Source organism: Labrus mixtus, chromosome 15 (assembly GCF_963584025.1).
Source record: "Labrus mixtus chromosome 15, fLabMix1.1, whole genome shotgun sequence".
Taxonomy (NCBI): Eukaryota; Metazoa; Chordata; class Actinopteri; order Labriformes; family Labridae; genus Labrus; species Labrus mixtus.
Window position 1 is genome coordinate 28,108,271 of NC_083626.1, and position 24,887 is coordinate 28,133,157.

Here is a 24,887-nt window from a genome sequence, read left to right on the forward strand (position 1 = left end):
CTTTCCTGCAGCTTTCTCTCTTCAACAGTCGGCTCTTCTTCTTCTCTTCTTCTTTTTAGTTTGTCCAACTTTAAATTGTTATTAAGTTAAACTTCATGTTCTGCCTTTAAGGCCTCTTATAATCTTTTTTAATTTCTCTCCTCGTTCACCTTGTTGAAGACGAGGATAGGAAAGAAAAAGAACTAGGAGGAGGAACTTGATTTGGCGCAAGAGAAACTTACACAATCACATCCTGTTGAGTTTGAAACTGCAGAATTATGCGACCAAATGAAAGAAGAAGAAATAACCGTACGGAGCTGATAATAAGCCGTTTTCACATCGGCGCTCCAGATAATATCTAGATCATTTCAGGAGGATCGCTCCGGAGATTCTCTTGAACTGACCGTTCACATATGCTCCTCACAGTATAATGCTAACAGTATATAAATGTCACTTTCCCTCCCATTGGCTCGAGGGGAATTCTTGTTTCTATTTTTAATACTAGTATTGCTGTTGTCTTTCGAGCTGATTTCCCCCGATGGAGGGTCGAGAAAGATGATCTGATCTTCTAATTCTTATAAAAGGTCTGTTTTGTTGTCAGTTTGGTTCTTTATTTTTTTTAATGTCATCATCTAAATATGCGACTTAGAAGTCATTTTTTAAACTTTCAACAGTTAAATGTTTGTAGTGAGAATTTAAAATCCACCGTCTCTTTTTACTCTCCTTAAATATATCATACTGATTTAAAATATAACTTATATTTAGACTCTGGCAGGTTTGGTTATTTTTTTTGTTATGTCGTCTTTGATTGGTGTTTTTAATAAAACAAAGAGCTCACAGTTCATTTATTAAAGAGTTTTGCCTTTAAATTAATGTATGTTATCATCACATCATAAAGTAGATTAAAGACAGCTGTGGAGGGATGTAAAGAAACTTAGAATTATTCATAGAAACATTTTTATTTCACATTTTGATCTCGCTGTCTTGAATATTAAAACTCCTCCTGCTCCTCAGCGTCCGGTATCACGAAACCATCCTGAGAGAGAGAGAGAGAGAGACATGAGTCTGGATTCCATTTATTCATCAACAAGCTCTTCATCTCTTTGGAGCCAGAAACCAAAAAAAAAAAAAATCAGACAAGGACGAGTGAGCGATGGTTAGAAGTCTTGCACGCCTAAATCACTCGGTACGTTTACGCGTTAAAGATCGATTCATCGTGTTAGGGCAGAAGACATCAATGGATAGAAATCGCAGATTTCTCGAAGTTGGACTAAAGCATCTTGATAACGCAGCTGGGGGTCAAGGGTCGAGGCGTTGTGAGCGCGCTCCACAGTTCCTGCGCCTAGCATAAATACGTAGAGGAAAACAAGACGCTGTGATCAACATGGCGAGCACTAGAGTGAGAGACTAACATGTCTGAACAGACGAGGAGAAACGTCTTTCTCACCGTTTAAAGAAACAACCAGTTTGCCTCCAGTTCAGTTTTTTGTTGTTTGTTTTTTGACGTTATAGGTCAACCCAAAGGTCCAACGGTAACTAGCTGAACGGGGGAATATCGCCACCTGCTGACGTGGAGTCAGACATACTTCTCTCTATAAATCTATTCTTCCCTGGGATAAGGACGACATCTGATTAAATTCCTAATTTTTTGCACTATTCCCCACTGCACTGTTTCATATTTAGTCATGTAAATATTAGTCTTTTCTTATGTTTATTGTTGATATTTAATGTTGTACCTGTACATAAGTTTACCCAAGTTAAATTCCTTGTGTGTAAGCACACCTGGACAATAAATCTGATTCTGATCGAGCTAGAACCGAAGCTCAACTTAAGCGTGCAGGTAAACGTACCGAGTGTGGAATAACTAATGGATTTAAAAAGACACTGAAAGGGGACGATGTCGTCATCTTCTTCTGTAAGGAAAATCTAAAGCATCAAATCTTCACAGGAACTTTTCAAAGAGCAATTTATTTCTCCCTAAGAATTTATTTCTAGGACACTAAAGTTAAAACACTCCGATCAATCAATCGATGCTAACAAGTATAAATACGATTTTGGCAGCTCTTATTCGGGTTAGTTACGTATTAGGTTTTGTTAAGGGTCATTTATTAGTGTGATTGGGTGTTTATTAAGGGGGTGTGGCCACATGGAAACAGACAGTGACACTCATGGTTCATATAAACACCTTGTTAGCTCATCAGACAAGAATCCCGGCCTGAGCTCAGCGACTTTTAGTTTGTCTCCTGCAGGTTCAACGACAGACAGAAAGTGCGAGTGTAGGCTTTAGTGCAGTTTAACGATCACAACACAGCTCCTCATCTAAAGCCTTCCTCAGAGTTCAGTACATAACAGTTTAGATCTGGTTTTCTCCATACAGGTCACGGGAGGGGTCAGTACAGTTATCACACCCACAGTCAGCGTTCAGCCTCAGTGAGGGAGCCGCATGCCATTCCTCTGCAGGAATTCACAACGGCATCAGCAGTTGTTAAGAGCAGAACAAATGGGCTTTAATCCAGTACTGAGCTAAGAACAGATCACAACATTTTGTTTTGGGGGGGGGGCTTTAAAGATAAGGCTGGTAGTTCCCCACAAACTGTAAACTCTTAAGGATTGTTCACAGATTGATCTGTGTTTAAAAACATCATGTTTTTAGATGAATTTAGAGGAAGAATGTGCGACTTTCTGATCCAGTAGGTGTCGCCCTTAAGCACCAGCATGAAACCAAAACAAACTGCTGTTAGGCCACGCCTCCTCCATACTGCAGACAAAATTGTCCTTTGCTCGATGTGATTGCCTGTGGTCTGCATTGTTGTGTTAGCATGCTAATGTTAGCGCTCTTTAGTTAGCTTGTACCTTCACATTTCATGTAAACTGACACAGAATGAGCGTGATCTAAAAACTCTTACTAACATCCAAATTATCAGTGAGTATGTTCTTCTTCTTCTCTCTAGTTCTTGACTAAAACAGCTTTTATACACAAGGGGAGGAGCCGGCCGTCCCGTCCATGTAAACACGGCTCTGACAACAACACAGCCAGCGGGACTCGAGCTTCTCCCTCATTGTAGACAGTCAGGACTCAGATGATTTATTTATGTGGAACATGTCGCACAGTCTTCCTTCAAGACGTCATTCTAAATAATGTTCTGTCTGAAAAACATTTTTTTATTGAGTCATTTTGTTGTTTTTTTCTCTGTAACTTTCATCATTTAAATAAACCATCAACTTGTCGCTCTACAGCTCTTCAGCATCACCTCACTCTCCTAACAGCGTTAACGCCTCTTATTAAAAACAGGTTTCAGGCTCACATCTGTGGCGTAGAGGATGTCGATGATCCTCTGCAGTGTCGGGTCGCCCTCTCCTTCCTTCTCCTGGCAGATCAGCTCGATGTTCCTCAGCTTACCAAAATAAAAATCTCTCTCCTTCTCCATGTCCTGAATGGTCGACTTCAGCATGTCCATCTTGGAAGAAAGTAAAGAAGTTTTGTCTCCACTCCTCCATGACGACACAAACACTAATGATTGTCACATTAGAATATTTGCTTGTTTGCTAGCTGGTGTTATGCGTTATGCTAACCTCGTTAATAAGCTCCGCCCTCTCCTCGTCGCCTCCTCCCATCCCCAGCTTCCTCGCCCTAACGTCAGACAACTTGGGCGCTACCTTGGCGACAGGCGGCCTCTGAGGAGCTGAGGACACAAATAAAGACGTTCATAAACAAGTCCCAAAGCAGTTTCAAACGGTCCGACCCAGCAGACTAACCACAGCTCTGACCTTGACTGAGGGCCTTCTTGGGGGGTTTGTTGAGCGCTGACAGGGAGGGTCCTTGGGGCATGGCGTCCTGGCCCTGCCTCGCCTCCACCGGGTCGTACTCCTTTCCATCGTAGTTGGCGTCAAAGAACTTCTTGAACCACTGAACGAACTCAAAGTTGTCCTGGAACTTCCCCTTCACCAGTTTGTCTACTGGAATGATCTGGAAGAACACGCAGAGAGGGAGAGTAAAGACCAGGATGTGCGGGCGTGCATCGTGTTTAACAAGCTTTCATTTCTCTGTTATGAGTTCTTCTGTCTGGTGTCATGACATGTTCAGTATCACTGTCACTACAGGGGCATACATACTCATCTCTACACTCAAACCTTTTAAGGACCTGACACCGCTTCATGAAACAAAACTTTTAAAACCTTAAACTATTCATTCTGCATTAACTGAAGAAGCTGTTGACACATAATTGACTTTAAAGTTGACACAGAAAACTTGTTAGGATGCGGTTCAGTTGCTTATTTAAACAACGAGCAGTTACAGGAACTCCTGAGGGAAAACCTTAACGCTCCACAGTGTTCACCAGTTGTTCAATAAAACAACAACTGCTCTCCTCGGTGCATTAAACACAAATCTGTCCAGAATAAGAAGTGTCAGCGTTAAAACAAAAACAAACAAGCTCAGCAGTGAACACGATTAATCAGCAGTGGAGGAAGCCGACATCATCGTACAATACTCGCTCACAAAGCTCCAACGAGGCCAAAGTCCAACCTGCCGACACAATGCCGGGGTTTATAACTCTGAAGGGCAGCACACTGATGTGCCAAACATGTTCGAGTGTCTGTAACACACGTCGCACTGTGCAGGCGCTTCAGACACAGAAGCGCACATCTGCAGTGAAGAGTTAAGAGAGCCGGACAGCAGGAAGGAAGCTGTCCCATGAATAAGTTATAGGAGCTCCGTCGATAGTCCTGCAGGCTGCTGCATGTTCAGTCTAAATACAAATGATGACTAAGCTGCATCTGCCCAGCCCTGGATTAATGTGCGCTGGCCTTCTGACAACAAACACTGAGACAAGTTGTTCTGATCTGCAGAGGGTTCAAAATGATTTAACTTCAGAAGAGACTGCTTTACAGGGCTGTCAGAAATACCAGAATTGTATTCTTCCACATGATACTAGTTCAAATCAAACACTATCAATACTGTTTCCAAACCATGGCAACAAAAGCTGACGTCCTAATCACCTCAAATGAAGAAAACAAGTTTGGCATCTTTCTGAGAAGTGTCAGGATTTGGATCTGAATGGACCACAGCGGCTCTCTCTTTTGCTTGAGGAAACTTTTGGTTCAAATTATGACTGAAGCTTAAACTTTGGTACTTATCGATACTAAAATGGGAATATTTTATTGTTTTAACTCAAGTCAGATTTGAAAATGTTTTGATTTATAGCCTTTATTTCCTCTTACAGTTTAACATTGGTAGACTTGTGAGAGAGAGAAGAGGGAGAGTGATGTGATAGAAAAGTAAAACTGCTAACCTAGACGGACACATCAAATGTCTCCCTGTGGGATCAACTGAGCGTCTCCTCTGATACACGCCTCTGTTTACGAGGCAGCAGCTGAACTTTGAGTATTTCAAATAAAACATGTGCTCATGCTAGGTGAACTAAATGCTAGGTGAACCCGCCTGCGCCGACACACAAGTATTGAATTTGAATTTTGGGCACTGAATTTGAGTAATGTTTATTAAACAGACATACGCTGAGGAAACAGAACAGAAGGCAGAGTGAAAGACGAGCTGACAAAGTGACTCATGATCAGATCAGATCAGCTCAGCTGGTTGGGAGGGGCCGACGCGTCACGCAGCAGGAAGGAACAACAGATGATGTTACTATTAAAACATGACATGAAGCTCTGTTTGAACAATCAGCTGTGAATAGTTTCCTCTTCACATAGTATCAGTTTCAAACTCTTAAGGCTTCTAAGATCTGATACATTTGTTGTTGAAATTGTAATTTTGAAGCTAAAATAACTCGAAGCTAGTCAAGATTTCACAGCTCATATACAACGCTGTATTTTTTTTTTCCCTTTAGGGTTTTTATGTTTGACGTTCCTCCAACAGCACTCTGCAGCTTTAAATATCACAAGGCAACATTTTTGGACTAAAGCAGCGAGTCGGTGAGATCATGAGGTGCAGATGATACATCACATTGTGAGCGAGCTCGACCTAATCTGTTGGAAAAGTTAACAGAACTGAACTTCATAATTCATTTGAAGGTTTTTTTTTAAACTTACCTTGTCTACTGCCATCTTTTTGAAGGACAGCTGCAGGAGCTTGTAATTATGGATGTATTCATGCTCCAGCTTGGCACCAAATTTAACTCTCTTCAGAGGCACTGAGTTGGGAAACAGCATGTCCATGAACTGGCAGTATGCACCACCTGGAGAAAAAAAAAACACAGAAAGTAGCAAAAGTTTATATTTCATATATCAAGTCCTTTGATGTCTCAGATAGAGGGAGGGACGGAGTGTTTGCTGTATGTTTAAAATCAGCAAATGCCTTCAATGTAAAAGAAAAACAAAGAACAAAGCAGCCATAATGCCAACTTTGAAACAACACAAACCCTAATACCACTGAACACATCATCAAGCGTCGTCTGATTTTTGTATTTAATAAAAAGCTTGCTGTGTAGCTGCACTCATTGTCCAAAGAAATCTGAGAATGATCGTAGTGGTACATCCTTCATCGAGTACGTTGACATGGACTTCAGTATCCCGGTTTGATGTACACATTATATCCTGATTTCAGGAAAATCGGGATAAGCCCTTATCCTGACTTTTAGAAACCGGACGTTTTTTAGTGATGAAAGAATTAAATATAATTGGAAGTTTAGATGAGAGAAAGCATTGAAATGATGACCTATTCAAGTCTGTGGTGACCAGTCTACAGGACGCCACAGTTTGTTTTGTTAAAAATAATCCTCACAGAGCCGGAATACTATTAGTTATAATGTATACAGGGATGAATAACCAGGTTTCTGTGTGTGCATGGAAACACCATATCCTGAATATGATCAAAACCAGGATGAGGCTCATAACCGGGACACTCCAGTCCATGAACACACTCAGTCTGGAGATGAAAGGGGAACCAGACAATCGATGGTAAAAAGAAAATCCTTTACTTTAGTTGAAGGTACTTCCCCTTCAAAACACAAGATTTAGATATAATTTATTTTATATACCACTGAAAGAAAACCCTTTTGATGAATATATCTTTCAACCGGGGATTAAAGGGACAAGCTCTGCAGGCAGTCACTGCTCTGACACGCCTTTTATTACACACAAAAAAGACTTGGATATTAACAAGCCAGAGAAAAAAATCTGGAAATGTACAATACCTGCATGTAGACATGTGTTTAATAACGGACTGAAGGATGTTGGCAGTTCAACAGAGTCAGGAAATAAGACGACGTGTTCCTACAGGAGGCCTCCGTCACACGTTGTTAGATTTGATATTGTAAATACACTTTGTAGCTCTGTGACACTTCTCTTATATGTCAGATAAGGTCACCATATATGCTGTTTATATTTTGACGCACTGTGTCTCCGTTTATTGAAACTTTTGCAGATGCATCTTCTCTTCAACTGCTTCACAGCCCGTCCTACACCAGCCACAGCTGATCTATCTTGCAGCACCAGCCTTGCAGGTTTTGCTTCATGCATTCATCAAAAAAAAGAGAAGCAACTAGAGGTCAAGGTTCAGGCTGCTTGTTACTGTCAAATTGTTCAGATCAGTAGAACTCCTTCAAAGTTTTGAGAAATAGAAGGAGCCCTCTCCTTTGTCTTGTGTTTGCACTGAGATCTGTCGTGGTTCTAAATTTATTGTTTGAAGGACTGTTTTGGGTCGACATTACGTCCCCCGTGGTTAGGTTAAGCAACCCCCAACTAGACCATTTAAATCCCAATTTTGGGCTTGATTTTTACCCCCACACAACGATCGGGAGGGCCTGGCCCGATTCAAGGCGGGTCGGCCCCAAAGAATCCTCAAGTGTGAGGCGTCACTACAATTGTTTTTACTGCTCCCCAGAGAGTCGGAACCTCCCTGATATGGAATCTTAAACATCCAATATGTTTGATATTAACGATTTCTGAATATTTAAAAAAAAAAAAAAAAAAATCGGTTAAGATTTGAGAATGGTCTACTGTGTTGTCAGCTTTAGACCTAAGAGCAGGTACTCTACCAGTACAGGATGAACCCTGATTGATGAACGTATGGGCCAATGAAGCACAGGAAACGGACATCTTTAAAGGTCTTGATCATAGTTTATCTGATACATCCCTCACCTTCAGTATAGTTAACATAAAAACAGGGTGTGCAGTTTGCTGACTGTGATTAATTACAGCTACAAGTTTAATCAAAGCTGCACCTTTGATGAAACAAAGCATTTAACTTCATGGATGTTTCATTATTCTCGTGTGATAATAATAAAAGCTTCAGTGTTTCATTGTCACCACACTCAGCGACGACTGCCCTACTTGATCCCCAACACCGCACACTCGTGTTAAATATCATCACGCTTACAGACCATCAGGCTGTTTCAGGACGTCTGACAACTATCTGTTAATGAAACAGAACTTACCTGAGCACAACATTTCTATCTTGGTGAGGTTCATCTGTAGAGACTCATTGATCCACTCCAACATGTCGTGGCGACTTAAATTATCGCTGGTCACTGAGGTCGAGTATACGTTCACAGCCATGGTCAATCACCTGCGGACGCAAAGCAGAGAAACATTAGTGTGAAGAAAGTTTTATCTGCTGTTCTTAAACAACAAATTTCACAATAAACTAGTTTGGTAATTTCCACATCAACAGAGAAGTTACTTTTCTCTCTATGCTTAATCTGAAGCTGCAGCTCAGTTTTTCTCATCATGATGAATCTGCTGAGAAGTTTCTTTAATCTTTATCTGAACTGTATTTCAGATCGTATTGTTCAGTTTGCAAAGGTCAAACCCACTTTCCCCAGCAGCCCAAAACCTCAGACTGTTCAAGAGCACATAAAACAACAGGAGCAAATAATCACATTTAGAAACTGGAACTTTGTTGACTTCCTGAAAAATAAGAGGACCAATTGTTCAAGAACCAAACTAAAGTTACGTAACAGCTGAAACCTTTATTCGCAGTTCATGCTCGGGCTCATCTCCACAGCAGGCAGGGCAAGCTACTTCCTCAACAGCTGAAAGTAATACCTTGAGGCCTCAATTTATTCAAAACAGTGGTTTAAGACGTCAAAACAATATGAGCCTTATCGTTAGTGAAAAATGAGTGCAGTCATTTTACACGTTCTCTCGTCTACACCTCAGGTGTGAAATTGCTTTTACTGAGTACCATCTCTGTTGGTTTGTTTACATCCTGATCATTTCCTGTATCTCAACATTATTTCAAACGGGAAAACCTGAATGAATTCGGATAAATTAACGCTTTAATGAATTATATGAGCGGCCTGTCATTCTACTAAAACTGTTAATCTTCGATATGATATTTTAAAATGACATTGACACCCGTTTCGATACCATGGCAACACCTAGGCACCTTATATTAAGTAAGGCCCCGTGTCCACATAGCTTTTTTCTGAGCGCCAGCGTCTTTTATTAAAAATTGTTTTCAATGTAGGAGAGCATTCGCAGCATTGGATTTTTTTTTTTTTAAGTGCTTTTTTGGCTTTGGAAGAAACACACCTATTGTGTAAAATATGAAGAATAGCTGATAGAAATAAAAAGTTACAGATGATTTGCACTCTTTAAAATGTTGTTAATTAACTGCACTTCAGTTTGTTATCTTCATACTGAACAAGGTAATAATAACACAGCTTCACATCACAGGTACTCTGGATTTGGTACTGATTGTTGCTTCTATTTATATTTGATTCTGTCTATACTTCCTACAGCTGTATTGTGTTTAAAGGGCAACTGTAACGACCAGATCTCCCCCGGGACTAATTAACTATTTCTGATCCTGTAGACAAAAGGGGGGTTGACTGGTTGCTGACTGTGGTTGAGGTAGATTAGTAATTGTAAAATAAATAAATTACTGATTGTTCTTTGGGAAACGGGGATAAACGTTATAAGGAGAGGAAACCAGGCACTCCAATCAATACTTATTTTTAAATGAGTAAGGAAATACTTAAAAAGGCCTTCATTATATATAACAGCTAAATAATTTAAAACGCAAAAGATATTTTACAATTTTCTGATATCGTGCAAGTCTAATATTTACATAATAATGCAGACAGTATTTATCTGGTTTGAGTTTCTCTATTGTTCACATCACAGTATACAGATAAAAACTATATCTCAATATCAGTTTTATTTGAAATCATGCAGCTCTAATTTTAACCCTCTAAATATAAATACTTACTGTAACTTAAACAATAACTAAAACTGTATATAACATATATCATTAGAATATATATATATTGACTTATACATTCATCTACTGTATTGTCTATTTTATATATTTGTGTTGTTTTTACATTTATTATTATTTATATTTAAGAATGCTACATGGTGACCTGAAATATGGCTCTTGTATTAATGTATGAACCTCTCTGTTTAAATCGTTAATGTTAAATATTTAATTAAAACCTAATCATTAGATTGTCCAGTAATGAATGTAATGTTTTCAGTATCACTGTCCCGGCTGGATCAATGAAACTGGGCCCGGTTAGAAACGTAGAAGCTAACGGTAGCGGCGGTTAGCCAACAGGCAGGCAACTCATGCTGCATTCACGTCCTGCTTGGACATCCCAACTGCCGAGAAACGCATGCCTGCACCTCGCAGGACAATGTAAGAATATGACAGAAACACTGTATGCTGCTGAATTTTCTACCCACCCTTTAAAATCCTCTGCAGACACGAAAGAGCCAAACACGGGTCACAGGACATATTAACGCAGGTAATGAAAATGCGTCTTTTAGTGTTCATGTCTTATCTGGACCGTGAGTCTGTATTTAATTAATACGAATTTAAGATACGTTTTTTATGACATATCTGTCCCCAGAAACAAGACCACCCGTTTTGAAACAGTTCTGCAAGGTGCATTTAATTACCGTTGTTCTGTGTCCACGAGCTGCAAGTAGTCATTAAGATAACAACATGACATTTGTAGCATATATATATATACAATTCAATCATTGTCAGCAACTAATACTGACAGCCTCTTCCTATGCTTTCAACAGTTAAAGTTGTGATTCCGACATAATTTGTGAAAATCAAAATTTTCCGATTATTTTGGTAAAACTTGAACTTGCGCCGTTAGCTGCCTAACTAGCTTAACTAGCTTAGCGGTGTGGAGGCTACTCACACTAAACTGAACCGTTACCGTCTGATAACCGGTAAAAGTAGCGGAAACTTTACTGTTATTATCGTCGAAGATGTGGTATTAACTGAAAACGTTAATAATCGCTGGCTAAACACGATCACCGGCTCATTTGTGACAGTTTTAGTCAGAGGCAGGAGGACGTTTTCCCCGCCCTGAACCGAGCGAGCAGCCCGCTAGCTGCCGTTAGCTTCCGACAAACGAGACAAACTTACAGAAACGAGAAGTTTGAAACGTCACTTAAACTGATTTAAACTCACAGAAGTGGGACAAACAGTTAACGACTCCGAGGTGGGTTTAACTCGGATGCAAACGGCCACATCCCGGTGATGTTCCTGCTAATCACCAGCTAGCCACAGCGGGGCTAACAGAGGCGACGCTCGCCGTTTCACATGCCGGTAAATAACGTCAAATGTCTCCGTGTTCAGGAGCCGGTCACCGTACCTGGAGTTGATTTGCCTTCACGGTGGTTTTATTTATGTCGGCTGTGACTCTGAGTTATAAAAAAGACCTCTCGTTATTCGCCACTTCTGCTTTTCTGACCTTCGTCTTGGCACTTCACGTTCACTCTACCGGCAGCGGAAGAACCGTTTTTAAGACGTCACGGCGTAACGGTTAACGCCTACACGTAACGACAGCGTGATGAGCGTAACTATGGATACCATTACCAACCAACTGCATTTAAGCGAACGACCCCTTGCGGCTAATTATCAATCAATCAATCAATTTTTATTTTTATAGCGTCAACTCATAACAAGTGTTATCTCGAGACACTTTACAAAAAGCAGGTAAAAGACCTTACTCATTGTTATGTTACATAAAGCAGGTAAAAGACCTTACTCATTGTTATGTTACATAAAGCAGGTAAAAGACCTTACTCATTGTTATGTTACATAAAGCAGGTAAAAGACCTTACTCATTGTTATGTTACAAAAAGCAGGTAAAAGACCTTACTCATTGTTATGTTACATAAAGCAGGTAAAAGACCTTACTCATTGTTATGTTACATAATGCAGGTAAAAGACCTTACTCATTGTTATGTTACATAAAACAGGTAAAAGACCTTACTCATTGTTATGTTATATAAAGCAGGTAAAAGACCTTACTCATTGTTATGTTACATAAAGCAGGTAAAAGACCTTACTCATTGTTATGTTACATAAAACAGGTAAAAGACCTTACTCATTGTTATGTTACATAAAGCAGGTAAAAGACCTTACTCATTGTTATGTTACATAAAGCAGGTAAAAGACCTTACTCATTGTTATGTTACATAAAGCAGGTAAAAGACCTTACTCATTGTTATGTTATATAAAGCAGGTAAAAGACCTTACTCATTGTTATGTTACATAATGCAGGTAAAAGACCTTACTCATTGTTATGTTATATAAAGCAGGTAAAAGACCTTACTCATTGTTATGTTACAAAAAGCAGGTAAAAGACCTTACTCATTGTTATGTTACATAAAGCAGGTAAAAGACCTTACTCATTGTTATGTTACATAAAGCAGGTAAAAGACCTTACTCATTGTTATGTTACATAAAGCAGGTAAAAGACCTTACTCATTGTTATGTTACAAAGATCCGGCCTTTCTATCATGAGCACTTTAGCAAAGCAGCAAAAGTTACAGTGGTAAGAAGAAACTGTCTTATTAAAGACTAAGATCAAGAAATCTTCGGCCGGATCCCCGGCTCATGATGAAACAGCCTTCACAGGCCTAGACCATAGACTGTAAAAATAATGGACGGGACAAGGTCCCCGGTCTAGTGAAGCTTTTATTTTTAGAGCTCCCCCTGCTGACTGGCTGCAGTATAGGTCATAAACCCCGCCTCCTCAATGATAACAGACGGGATGTGGGTCAAACTGTAAAGCTAAAATACTCGTCACGTTTTTTCCAAACCTAAACTCTGCTGTGATCATTAGTTATTATCACCCTACATTGTGTTCAAGTGCTCATTTTTCTGTGAAGTTTGTTTTAAATAAGTTATTTGAGGTTGAAAAACGGGATTTTACGTCATATTTGACGATAATTGACAGCCGCGGATCTTGCGTAGCTCTCTTTGTGAATAGTAAAAGTTACGTAGTGAAGGAAAGCCGAGACGCCATTAAATTTTTCCGTTCAGTTTTTTCGTCTTTTTTGAGCTGGCAAAATGAGTTGATCTGCAGTAAACTGTTCTAACCGACTTGTTGGAGCTAAGGGATCTTTGCAGTTTTTTCGGTGAGTAAAAAAGTGTGATTTATGTGTCATTGGTTAAAGTCGTTATCAGGTTAGCTAACACATAAGCAGTCTAAGGTTAGCTGAAATGTTGTAAAGCTAGGTTACTTATCCGGCATGATTTATCTTTTTATTTTATTTTTTAAAATGAGCAAACCTAATAACTGACATGCTATGTTTCTTGATATTGTTATATCATTATTGTGATTTAAATTGTATTTAAAACCAAGAATCGTAATATAAAATCTGTTCACAGATGAGGTTCATTGACTGTACAGTTATTTTACAGCAAAAATAAATAGTCTGGTAAAGTCTCAAAAAAGTATCTAGGGCAAAAACAAAGCCAAATAATTGTAATCTAGCCTGCATCATTACTAATGTGTACATGTTTACAGTCTGAGTGATAAGTGGGTTATACAGAGAGTAACAGGTTTTACTTTCACCGTGCAGACTGAAATTCATAGAACTACATACGAGGGTAGAATATTTCTCTATGTATCCAGATAAAACTAAAGGTAAGATCTGATTTAATATAACTGTTACTGATTTAAGATCCAGATAAAACTAAAGGTAAGATCTGATTTAATATAACTGTTACTGATTTAAGATCCAGATAAAACTAAAGGTAAGATCTGATTTAATATAACTGTTACTGATTTAAGATCCAGATAAAACTAAAGGTAAGATCTGATTTAATATAACTGTTACTGATTTAAGATCCAGATAAAACTAAAGGTAAGATCTGATTTAATATAACTGTTACTGATTTAAGATCCAGATAAAACTAAAGGTAAGATCTGATTTAATATAACTGTTACTGATTTAAGATCCAGATAAAACTAAAGGTAAGATCTGATTTAATATAACTGTTAATGATTTAAGATCCAGATAAAACTAAAGGTAAGATCTGATTTAATATAACTGTTACTGATTTAAGATCCAGATAAAACTAAAGGTAAGATCTGATTTAATATAACTGTTACTGATTTAAGATCCAGATAAAACTAAAGATAAGATCTGATTTAATATAACTGTTACTGATTTAAGATCCAGATAAAACTAAAGGTAAGATCTGATTTAATATAACTGTTACTGATTTAAGATCCAGATAAAACTAAAGATAAGATCTGATTTAATATAACTGTTACTGATTTAAGATCTACATAAAACTAAAGGTAAGATCTGATTTAATATAACTGTTACTGATTTAAGATCCAGATAAAACTAAAGGTAAGATCTGATTTAATATAACTGTTACTGATTTAAGATCCAGATAAAACTAAAGGTAAGATCTGATTTAATATAACTGTTACTGATTTAAGATCTAGATAAAACTAAAGGTAAGATCTGATTTAATATAACTGTTACTGATTTAAGATCCAGATAAAACTAAAGATAAGATCTGATTTAATATAACTGTTACTGATTTAAGATCCAGATAAAACTAAAGGTAAGATCTGATTTAATATAACTGTTACTGATTTAAGATCCAGATAAAACTAAAGATAAGATCTGATTTAATATAACTGTTACTGATTTAAGATCTAGATAAAACTAAAGGTAAGATCTGATTTAATATAACTGTTACTGATTTAAGATCCAGATAAAACTAAAGGTAAGATCTGATTTAATATAACTGTTACTGATTTAAGATCCAGATAAAACTAAAGGTAAGATCTGATTTAATATAACTGTTACTGATTTAAGATCCAGATAAAACTAAAGGTAAGCTCTGATTTAATATAACTGTTACTGATTTAAGATCTAGATAAAACTAAAGGTAAGATCTGATTTAATATAACTGTTACTGATTTAAGATCTAGATAAAACTAAAGGTAAGATCTGATTTAATATAACTGTTACTGATTTAAGATCCAGATAAAACTAAAGGTAAGATCTGATTTAATATAACTGTTACTGATTTAAGATCCAGATAAAACTAAAGGTAAGATCTGATTTAATATAACTGTTACTGATTTAAGATCCAGATAAAACTAAAGGTAAGATCTGATTTAATATAACTGTTACTGATTTAAGATCCAGATAAAACTAAAGGTAAGATCTGATTTAATATAACTGTTACTGATTTAAGATCCAGATAAAACTAAAGGTAAGATCTGATTTAATATAACTGTTACTGATTTAAGATCCAGATAAAACTAAAGGTAAGATCTGATTTAATATAACTGTTACTGATTTAAGATCTAGATAAAACTAAAGGTAAGATCTGATTTAATATAACTGTTACTGATTTAAGATCCAGATAAAACTAAAGGTAAGATCTGATTTAATATAACTGTTACTGATTTAAGATCTAGATAAAACTAAAGGTAAGATCTGATTTAATATAACTGTTACTGATTTAAGATCCAGATAAAACTAAAGGTAAGATCTGATTTAATATAACTGTTACTGATTTAAGATCCAGATAAAACTAAAGGTAAGATCTGATTTAATATAACTGTTACTGATTTAAGATCCAGATAAAACTAAAGGTAAGCTCTGATTTAATATAACTGTTACTGATTTAAGATCTAGATAAAACTAAAGGTAAGATCTGATTTAATATAACTGTTACTGATTTAAGATCTAGATAAAACTAAAGGTAAGATCTGATTTAATATAACTGTTACTGATTTAAGATCCAGATAAAACTAAAGGTAAGATCTGATTTAATATAACTGTTACTGATTTAAGATCCAGATAAAACTAAAGGTAAGATCTGATTTAATATAACTGTTACTGATTTAAGATCCAGATAAAACTAAAGGTAAGATCTGATTTAATATAACTGTTACTGATTTAAGATCCAGATAAAACTAAAGGTAAGATCTGATTTAATATAACTGTTACTGATTTAAGATCCAGATAAAACTAAAGGTAAGATCTGATTTAATATAACTGTTACTGATTTAAGATCTAGATAAAACTAAAGGTAAGATCTGATTTAATATAACTGTTACTGATTTAAGATCCAGATAAAACTAAAGGTAAGATCTGATTTAATATAACTGTTACTGATTTAAGATCTAGATAAAACTAAAGGTAAGATCTGATTTAATATAACTGTTACTGATTTAAGATCCAGATAAAACTAAAGGTAAGCTCTGATTTAATATAACTGTTACTGATTTAAGATCCAGATAAAACTAAAGGTAAGCTCTGATTTAATATAATTGTTACTGATTTAAGATCCAGATAAAACTAAAGATAAGATCTAATTTAATATAACTGTTACTGATTTAAGATCCAGATAAAACTAAAGGTAAGATCTGATTTAATATAACTGTTACTGATTTAAGATCCAGATAAAACTAAAGGTAAGATCTGATTTAATATAACTGTTACTGATTTAAGATCCAGATAAAACTAAAGGTAAGATCTGATTTAATGTAACTGTTACTGATTTAACATCCAGATAAAACTAAAAGTAAGATCTGATTTAATATAACTGTTACTGATTTAAGATCCAGATAAAACTAAAGGTGAGATCTGATTTAATATAACTGTTACTGATTTAAGATCCAGATAAAACTAAAGGTAAGATCTGATTTAATATAATTGTTACTGATTTAAGATCCAGATAAAACTAAAGATAAGATCTGATTTAATATAACTGTTACTGATTTAAGATCCAGATAAAACTAAAGGTAAGATCTGATTTAATATAACTGTTACTGATTTAAGATCCAGATAAAACTAAAGGTAAGATCTGATTTAATATAACTGTTACTGATTTAAGATCCAGATAAAACTAAAGGTAAGATCTGATTTAATATAACTGTTACTGATTTAAGATCCAGATAAAACTAAAGGTAAGATCTGATTTAATATAACTGTTACTGATTTAAGATCTAGATAAAACTAAAGGTAAGATCTGATTTAATATAACTGTTACTGATTTAAGATCCAGATAAAACTAAAGGTAAGATCTGATTTAATATAACTGTTACTGATTTAAGATCCAGATAAAACTAAAGGTAAGATCTGATTTAATATAACTGTTAATGATTTAAGATCCAGATAAAACTAAAGGTAAGATCTGATTTAATATAACTGTTACTGATTTAAGATCCAGATAAAACTAAAGGTAAGATCTGATTTAATATAACTGTTACTGATTTAAGATCCAGATAAAACTAAAGGTAAGATCTGATTTAATATAACTGTTACTGATTTAAGATCTAGATAAAACTAAAGGTAAGATCTGATTTAATATAACTGTTACTGATTTAAGATCTAGATAAAACTAAAGGTAAGATCTGATTTAATATAACTGTTACTGATTTAAGATCCAGATAAAACTAAAGGTAAGATCTGATTTAATATAACTGTTACTGATTTAAGATCCAGATAAAACTAAAGGTAAGATCTGATTTAATATAACTGTTACTGATTTAAGATCCAGATAAAACTAAAGGTAAGATCTGATTTAATATAACTGTTACTGATTGTTTACTAACATAATATTCACCTTAACCTAAAGATTAAACCTACAGGAGACATCTCCGACTAGTGAGAGAGTTCCCGCCCTCTGTGTCCGGCGTGATGACGTTTAATGTCCCCGACGACCGCTGTAGTCACATTTAGCCACTTGTTAGCGACCGCCTTTTTAAAGACGAGTAAAAACTTCAAACTTCACAAGTGGAGGTATTACCTAACGTAGTTTATGTGGTCTAACAAAACACCAACATCTCTTCAGCTTGTGTTAACCACAGACCTTATTTCAGGAGTCTAACCACAAACACATTCAAAATCCCCGTTGACTTTTAGACGTTAGACCCCATGGCGCTCAAATGCTAACTTACTTCCTGGTTTTAGGACTCATTCCTGTGGAGCTCTATTATTAAGCCGTGATATTTATGCCCCTGTAACTTTTGTGCAATGCAACATGTTCTATTGAAGTCATGTGTGGATGTTGACGTCAAAAATAAAGCTGTTACAAATATTAGCCGAGCAGAACTTCTAAAGCGACCGGCCGTGTTTTTGTTTTTTCTTTCTTGCAGAGTCGACCATTCAGGAAATCATGAAATTGAACCAGGACATCGAAGGTCTCATTTCTATATCCTTTCATTCCTCTCTACCTGTGATTATTAAAAATAACTCCCATCTTTTGATTCCACATATAAATAAGCGTCTGTCTGTGTTGTCGTGTCTGCAGGCTTTTGTTTGTGTTGCACCACTAAAGACGTGGAGATATCCCATCCTCTGTTCCAAGGCAGCCTCTGCTCCAAGTGTAAAGTAAGAGATCATCCACTTTTTTATTTTAACAACCAGCAGCAGCAAACGTGCTGTACAAGTCTCTAACTGCTGTCTGCGTTCCTGCAGAACAACTTAACAGAGACTCTGTACCGTTATGATGAAGACGGGTATCAGTCGTACTGCACCATCTGCTGCTATGGACTGGAGGTCATTCTGTGTGGTAACAACAGCTGCAGCAGGTCGGTGTGTCTTCACCTGATTCATCTCCATTCAATCATCTCCACGTTTCCCCTTCCTCTCATCGTCTCTCCTCCTCTTCGCAGGTCTTACTGCACCGACTGTCTGAACATCCTCGTCGGCCCCAAACCTGAAAATATTTCCAAGTATGGAACACATTTAATGTCCGGCTGCATCTGAAGAAAATGATTATTAAAACATACTTTGCATCTAAGCAGTAGAAGAAGGGTTAAATTACTTTTTTCTTTCAGAGCTGTGACGTCATTTTCCCTCTTTAAATTAACCTGCCAGATATTTTTTGTTATTAATGGCTTCTCTACGGGCGCCGGGTGGCCTAGCGGTTCTGTCGGGCCCCCCATACTGATTTTTGGTGTTATGAGCAACTGTAGCAAACAAATTTCCCCCAGGGATTACTAACGTATTTCTGATTCTGATTCATGTGTGGAGGCTACGACAGTAAAACTCTTTGTTCTGACTTTTGTTTTTGCAGGAGCCTCACCGCGTTTACCCGTCTATCCCCGCCGACTGTCGCAGACCGATTCGAGTTCTGTCGCTGTTCGATGGCATAGCAACAGGTGAGTGCACAGACCTGTTTCCTGTTTCTTAAGACACAAACTGTAAACATTTCTTTACTGTTGTACTAAAAGAGCTGGGTGTTTAATGACTTTTTTCCCTTTTTTATTTTAAATCCCTAATTTTTTTTTATTATTATTATTTTATTTATTTTACCTTTATTTTACCAGGCAAGAATTGCTTGAGATCAAATGACCTCTTTTTCGAGCAAGGCCTGGCCAAACTTTGAACTTTTCTGTTACCTAACAAAAACATAAAAGAGACTTGTAGTTTTTTGGGTTGGTTTTCAAGTGTCTGGAGTCTCTTACTGCCAATGTCCACATACTCAACCCTGGATCCACCATACGGGTAATCCGGGCATGTGCTCAGGGGCCCCTAGGGACCAGCTATATCCATGCTATGAAAGCAACCAGCCGTTAGACTCCTCTCTGCTCTGACTGCAGCGCGAGGCTACTGTGAGACTGACCGCCTGTGAGTGCTTTGGGACGGGGGAGGGGCTCACGGCAGCACCCGCTGCTCGTTGAGGACAGTAACTTCAGAGCGATACGTGCTTTCACGTTAGATGGTGTTTAGAGTCTCCAAAACACCAGAAAAAGTCGCTAGATTTGTCGCTAGTAGCTTTTCACATAAAAAGGCGCCAGATTTAGCGAGAAAGTCGCCATCCTTGCAACACTGACGCTAGACAGCGATGTCTTGCACATGAGGTCAGAAAGCCTACAGAAGAAAACAATTACTAACTAATTATGCACACTCGCCCCCAACTGGACTGGGAGGTCTACTGCAGGTGCTTTACATGCGGTTAATGACAGCGCTGTGTGAGTTAGGAAGGAGTGGTGGACACCTGGTGATACTAATCCGTCAAAATGACAGACAGCCTTCAGATTTTTCCGTCATTGTTAAAGAAAGTTTGTCTGTGGAAATTGGCGGTTAGAAGCTCTCAGAGTATCCATCCTCCTTTCTTTGCGAGTCCTGAATTTTGAAACATCGACGAAAGGATGGAAGACTTTTTCTGCTCTCTTACAAATAAAAAACATATGAAACCTTTATCTGAGGTCCTGCATTATGTGAACGTGTCTGTGGTCACTTCTTCTAGGCTACTTTGTGCTGCAAGAGCTCGGCTTCCAAGTAGAGAAGTATGTCGCCTCAGAGATCTGCGAGGACTCATTAGCAGTGGCGGAGGTCAACCATGACAGGAAGATCGTCCACGTGGGAGACGCCCGCTTCATCAGCGAGAAACACGTATGTTCACGCAAGCTGCTTACTTCACTTCTGTACGGACAGTGAACAACGTTAATGTTTGAAGATGCAGCACAGAAAGAATGAAGTCTCTGACCTGACGCTCGGCTCAATTTGTTCTGTTTTATCGATCCAGCTCGAGAAGTGGGGCCCTTTCGACATGCTGATCGGTGGCAGCCCCTGCAACGACCTCTCCATCGTCAACCCGTACAGAAAAGGACTTTACGGTATGAATCTGTCGTCCACAAATGTTTGCTTTAGAGAAATTATCAGAGCGATAAAAGGAGTTTCATTACATGTAGACAGACGCTGCTTCCACTGAGGGCTGAATGATTTTGGGGGGAAAAAATCTGACTGCAATATTTTTCTTTCTCCAATTTAAAAAAAAAAAAGGAAAACGTCAACAGATAAATGCAGCGTAAATTAAAGTTTAAATTACTGTAAAATCTGTTGTGTAAGAGACACTTTTAATACTAGTTTTCTCATCTAGAAAGTTGGCGGTGTGTTCCAAAGTCCATCTTCAGAGAGCATGCACCTTTTTCTGCTCTGCTGTAATTCCCCTTTCTCTCCTGCAGAGGGCACCGACAGACTGTTCTTCGAGTTCTACCGAATCCTCCAGCTGCTGAAGCCCAAAGAGGAAGACCCCAGGCCGTTCTTCTGGCTATTTGAAAATGTTGTATTCATGAACACCCACGACAAAGTCAACATCTGCCGCTTCCTCGAGGTCTGAACCTTTTACTGGATCTCAGCAGCCGCTTTAACGCTCGAACTCTTCTTCTCTCCTCCTCTGTTTCTCCTCTTTCACTCTGCCTCACTGGTTTTCTTCCTGCCTCGTCCTTCTCTCTTAGTTCTGCAGTTTTTTCCTCAACCTGTTCTTAAAGTGCGTAACACAGCGAGCTGACTGTTGTTCATGTCTGATCCTTCAACAGTCTAACCCGGTGCTGGTGGACGCGGTCAATGTCAGCCCTGCACACAGAGCGCGTTGCTTCTGGGGGAACATCCCCGGGATGAGCAGGTGAGAACTAATGATGAATAAAAGTTGTTAAATAAGTCTTTACAGATTTGATCTTTGACTGGAGCAATAGATTTGTCAAGCTCAGATCGGGCCCAAAAGAATCCAGACTTTAATAAGTCGGCTGTCGTAATTAAACTGCTGAAATCTGAAATGAGATCTTAAGGATTGCAACACAGAAGCTTATATTATAAAAGAAAACAGCAGATTTGTAAAGACATGACCCGACCCGGCTTTGGACCGGGCTCGGCCAGAGAATCTCACCTCTGATATATCGAAGTTTAAGTGAGTACCGGTAAGTAGAAATCTTAACAGACACTTTATTCGTCCTTTTTAAAAAATGGAAGGATGGGACGCCCATGTACGGAGGCTATAGTCCCCCAAGCCGGTGGTCTGGGTCCGAATCCGTCCTGTGGCTTCTTACCTGCAGGATGATTGGTTAACCCTCTTACAGAGCCTTCACACTCTCAGAAAGTGTGAAGGCTCCTCCCCCTCCTGTCTGACAGGGAAAGTCTCCCGCTGTGAGGTGTATATGAGAACAGCCAGGTCAGGAGACTCTCCGGAGCAGTCCTCCTGAAATGATCCAGATATTTTCAGGAGTGCAGATGTGAAAACGGCTTCAGTGGTTTGAAGGATCAGCTGTCTGTGATGAATAATTTAGCATTTGAACGCTTTCTTCTTTCTTTCATGTGTTGTCTCCCCTCTTTTGTGTTTCTTTATATTCTATATGTTTGTTTTCATATAAATAAAGTTTGCATGCTTCTTCTTTTTTTTGCAGGCCGATCATAGCGTCCCAAAGTGACAAGCTGACTCTGCAGGACTGTCTGGAGATCGGCAGAGAGGCCCGGGTCAGTGACTTTAACCTGCTGCAGTCTCTCTTCTTTTTGATGTGTTCTTACTGTTTAGTTTCTCTCCAAACAAATGATGCTTAACATCTTCACTGAAGTATAAATGTTGTTTTTCTCTCAGGTCACGAAGGTGAGGACGATCACCACCAACAGAAACTCTCTGAAGCAGGGCAAAGACGTCTCTCTGCTGCCCGTCCTCTATAACGGCCGGGAGGACAACCTCTGGATCACAGAGCTCGAGAAGTATGCCCCTTAATACTTACCTTAAAGTGTGTGTATAAAAAAGTGTGATTGCTGGCGTGCAAAGAGGATGTACAGAATAAGGTCGTTTTAGAGTTCTAGTTGTACGGCTTGACACTTTTCTTTTTTACCTGTTATTTTTTATTTATGTTTTTATTGTGTAGCATTTCTCTACATGACATTAATTCTGCTAACACTTATCTTCCTCCCTTGTCGATCCCCAGAATCTTTGGTTTTCCAAAACATTACACCGATGTGAGGGACATGAACCGACTGCAGAGGCAGAAGGTGCTGGGGAAGGCGTGGAGCGTGCCCGTCATCCGTCACCTCTTTGCTCCTTTGAAGGACTATTTTGCCTGTAAGGAGCTGCCTCCCATAACCACATCCTCCAACTCCTCCCCCTCCCCCTCCCCATCCTCTCCAGAACTGCAGCAGCTGAGATGAAGTGTGTGTGTGTGTGTGTGTGTGTGTGTGTGTGTGTGTGTGTGTGTGTGTGTGTGTGTGTGTGTGTGTGTGTGTGTGTGTGTGTGTGTGTGTGTGTGTGTGTGTGTGTGTGTGTGAGGTTTTTTTTACTCATCACAAACTTTTTAAAACAACATTAAGTCCTCTTACTTTTAGCTCACAGACATGCTTACAGGTTTAAAGCCACATGTTCATTTGCACTCTGAACTTGAGTATCTTAAAGCCTTTTTCACTCATGCACTCCTTTTTAAAAAAAAAAAAAAAAAAAAAATCAGGACAGGCTGCTCCCTCAAGTCTTCCTGAGTTGCTTGTTTCATCACATGCACCTCACAGCAGGAAGTTCTCCCGAGGTCACAGGCGGATGGACACGGCATAAAAATCAAAAGTCTGACATTATCATGACAGATTTTGTCTTTATATCAGCGCTACAAGTTATTGAATATATTCACAGTATCAAATAATGATGAATGGTAAAGAACATTCCTGCAAGCAGAAACGAGTATGATCACTACTAAAGCTTAATTCTGCTGTAACATCAAATCACCTGCTTTCATAAGTAAGTTTTTTTTTTTAGTAAATATTTCACAGGAATGTTGGGTTTATTTCTAAAGGTGACACATCTACTACGGAGTACATAGAAACAAATAATAATAAAAAATACTTTTATAGGACACAGTTTTTAATATAGGTGAGTGTGAATCATGTTGAATCGAATGCTGTCACTGCTTAACGGATATTTAATCATGTTTGTAGACATGTTTTGTGGACTTATTTAAAGAGGAGGAGAATATGTGACCTTTAACGTGTTCATCGGTCACAAACGGAGTCATTTCTTGTGTCCTGAAGCGGATCGTTAAGAATCTCTGTGACGAGGAAGATCCCGTTAACATATTGTTCTTGAAGTGTTTGATACTCAACTTAATTGTCAAGGGAATTTAAAATCTGACAATGCCTTACTAAGCTGCCATCTTTAATTTGACCATTTGACTGAAGTCGACGTTGTTGTTAATGACGACTGAGTGAAATGTTTTTTGTAAAGTGTTGAGGAATAATGCATGACCTCTGAGGTAATTGACTAAATATAATGTGTGAGAATATAACGGAGTACAGGTGTTTTGTACCGACTTGACGATTGTTTCCCTCATTTGTGTTTTATTTTGAGGTTTTTGTGGCTGACTTGTAGAGTGTTTTTGCACATCGACTCGAGGGTAACGGTTGACAGAGTTCAGTCTGTAACCATGGAGGGGTCTGTATCATCTGTACTGTATGTTAAAGAGGAACACTTAGTATTTTTTACGTGTACATATTTGAACATAGACTGTTCTGAGTAACTTCATCGGCCGAGTGATTGTCACTGAGGACGAATAAAAGAAGAATAACTTGATCAATCGACTCGTTTTTTCTCTGATTTTTGAAATTCCTACATGTCGAGGTTTTTCACTAACAAACTTTCTTTTAAGGACACAATTATATCTGCTTTTCTTTTTAACGCAGAGTTTTGGTTTTGGAGACTTATTGGCAGCATTTTTAAAAGTTGACATCTGTAGTTTTATTCTCTGTACCATTCCAGATATTTGTATTCATGTAAATATGGCCATCTATATTGATTTTCATTATATAAATTATTTATTGTTAAATTAAATTAAATTAAATTAAATTAAATTAAATTAATTTAATAATAAATGTATAATAATAATAATAATAATATTATTGTTATTATTTATTATTCATTTTATTTTCATTTTCATTAA

At 37.9% G+C, this 24,887-nt stretch overlaps 2 protein-coding genes across 3 annotated transcripts; one reads left to right on the plus strand and one right to left on the minus strand.

Moving 5' to 3' along the window:
* Positions 1 to 888: 888 nt before the first annotated feature.
* Positions 889 to 11,682, minus strand: LOC132990177 (microtubule-associated protein RP/EB family member 1-like). Of its 2 annotated transcripts, XM_061058298.1 has the most exons (8): positions 11,556 to 11,682; positions 8,373 to 8,503; positions 6,028 to 6,173; positions 3,748 to 3,946; positions 3,553 to 3,662; positions 3,285 to 3,437; positions 2,165 to 2,222; positions 954 to 1,015 (listed from the first exon to the last, which is right to left on the minus strand). In XM_061058298.1, the coding sequence occupies exons 2-7, from the start codon at positions 8,491 to 8,493 to the stop codon at positions 2,211 to 2,213; spliced, it is 741 nt and encodes a 246-aa protein (XP_060914281.1). In that variant the 5' UTR covers positions 8,494 to 8,503; positions 11,556 to 11,682; the 3' UTR covers positions 954 to 1,015; positions 2,165 to 2,210. The 2 variants fall into 2 exon arrangements, with proteins under 2 accessions (XP_060914280.1, XP_060914281.1); XM_061058297.1 differs by lacking the exon at positions 2,165 to 2,222 and having other exon boundaries at positions 889 to 1,015.
* A 6,670-nt stretch (positions 11,683 to 18,352) lies between these two features.
* On the plus strand, positions 18,353 to 23,237 carry LOC132989508 (DNA (cytosine-5)-methyltransferase 3C-like). The gene is made up of 12 exons (XM_061057193.1): positions 18,353 to 18,377; positions 18,488 to 18,567; positions 18,655 to 18,767; positions 18,852 to 18,882; positions 19,256 to 19,340; positions 20,432 to 20,577; positions 20,711 to 20,801; positions 21,150 to 21,298; positions 21,504 to 21,589; positions 22,365 to 22,434; positions 22,556 to 22,677; positions 22,899 to 23,237. Exons 1-12 carry the CDS (start codon positions 18,353 to 18,355, stop codon positions 23,116 to 23,118), a joined length of 1,218 nt encoding a protein of 405 aa, XP_060913176.1. The 3' UTR covers positions 23,119 to 23,237.
* Positions 23,238 to 24,887: the final 1,650 nt, after the last annotated feature.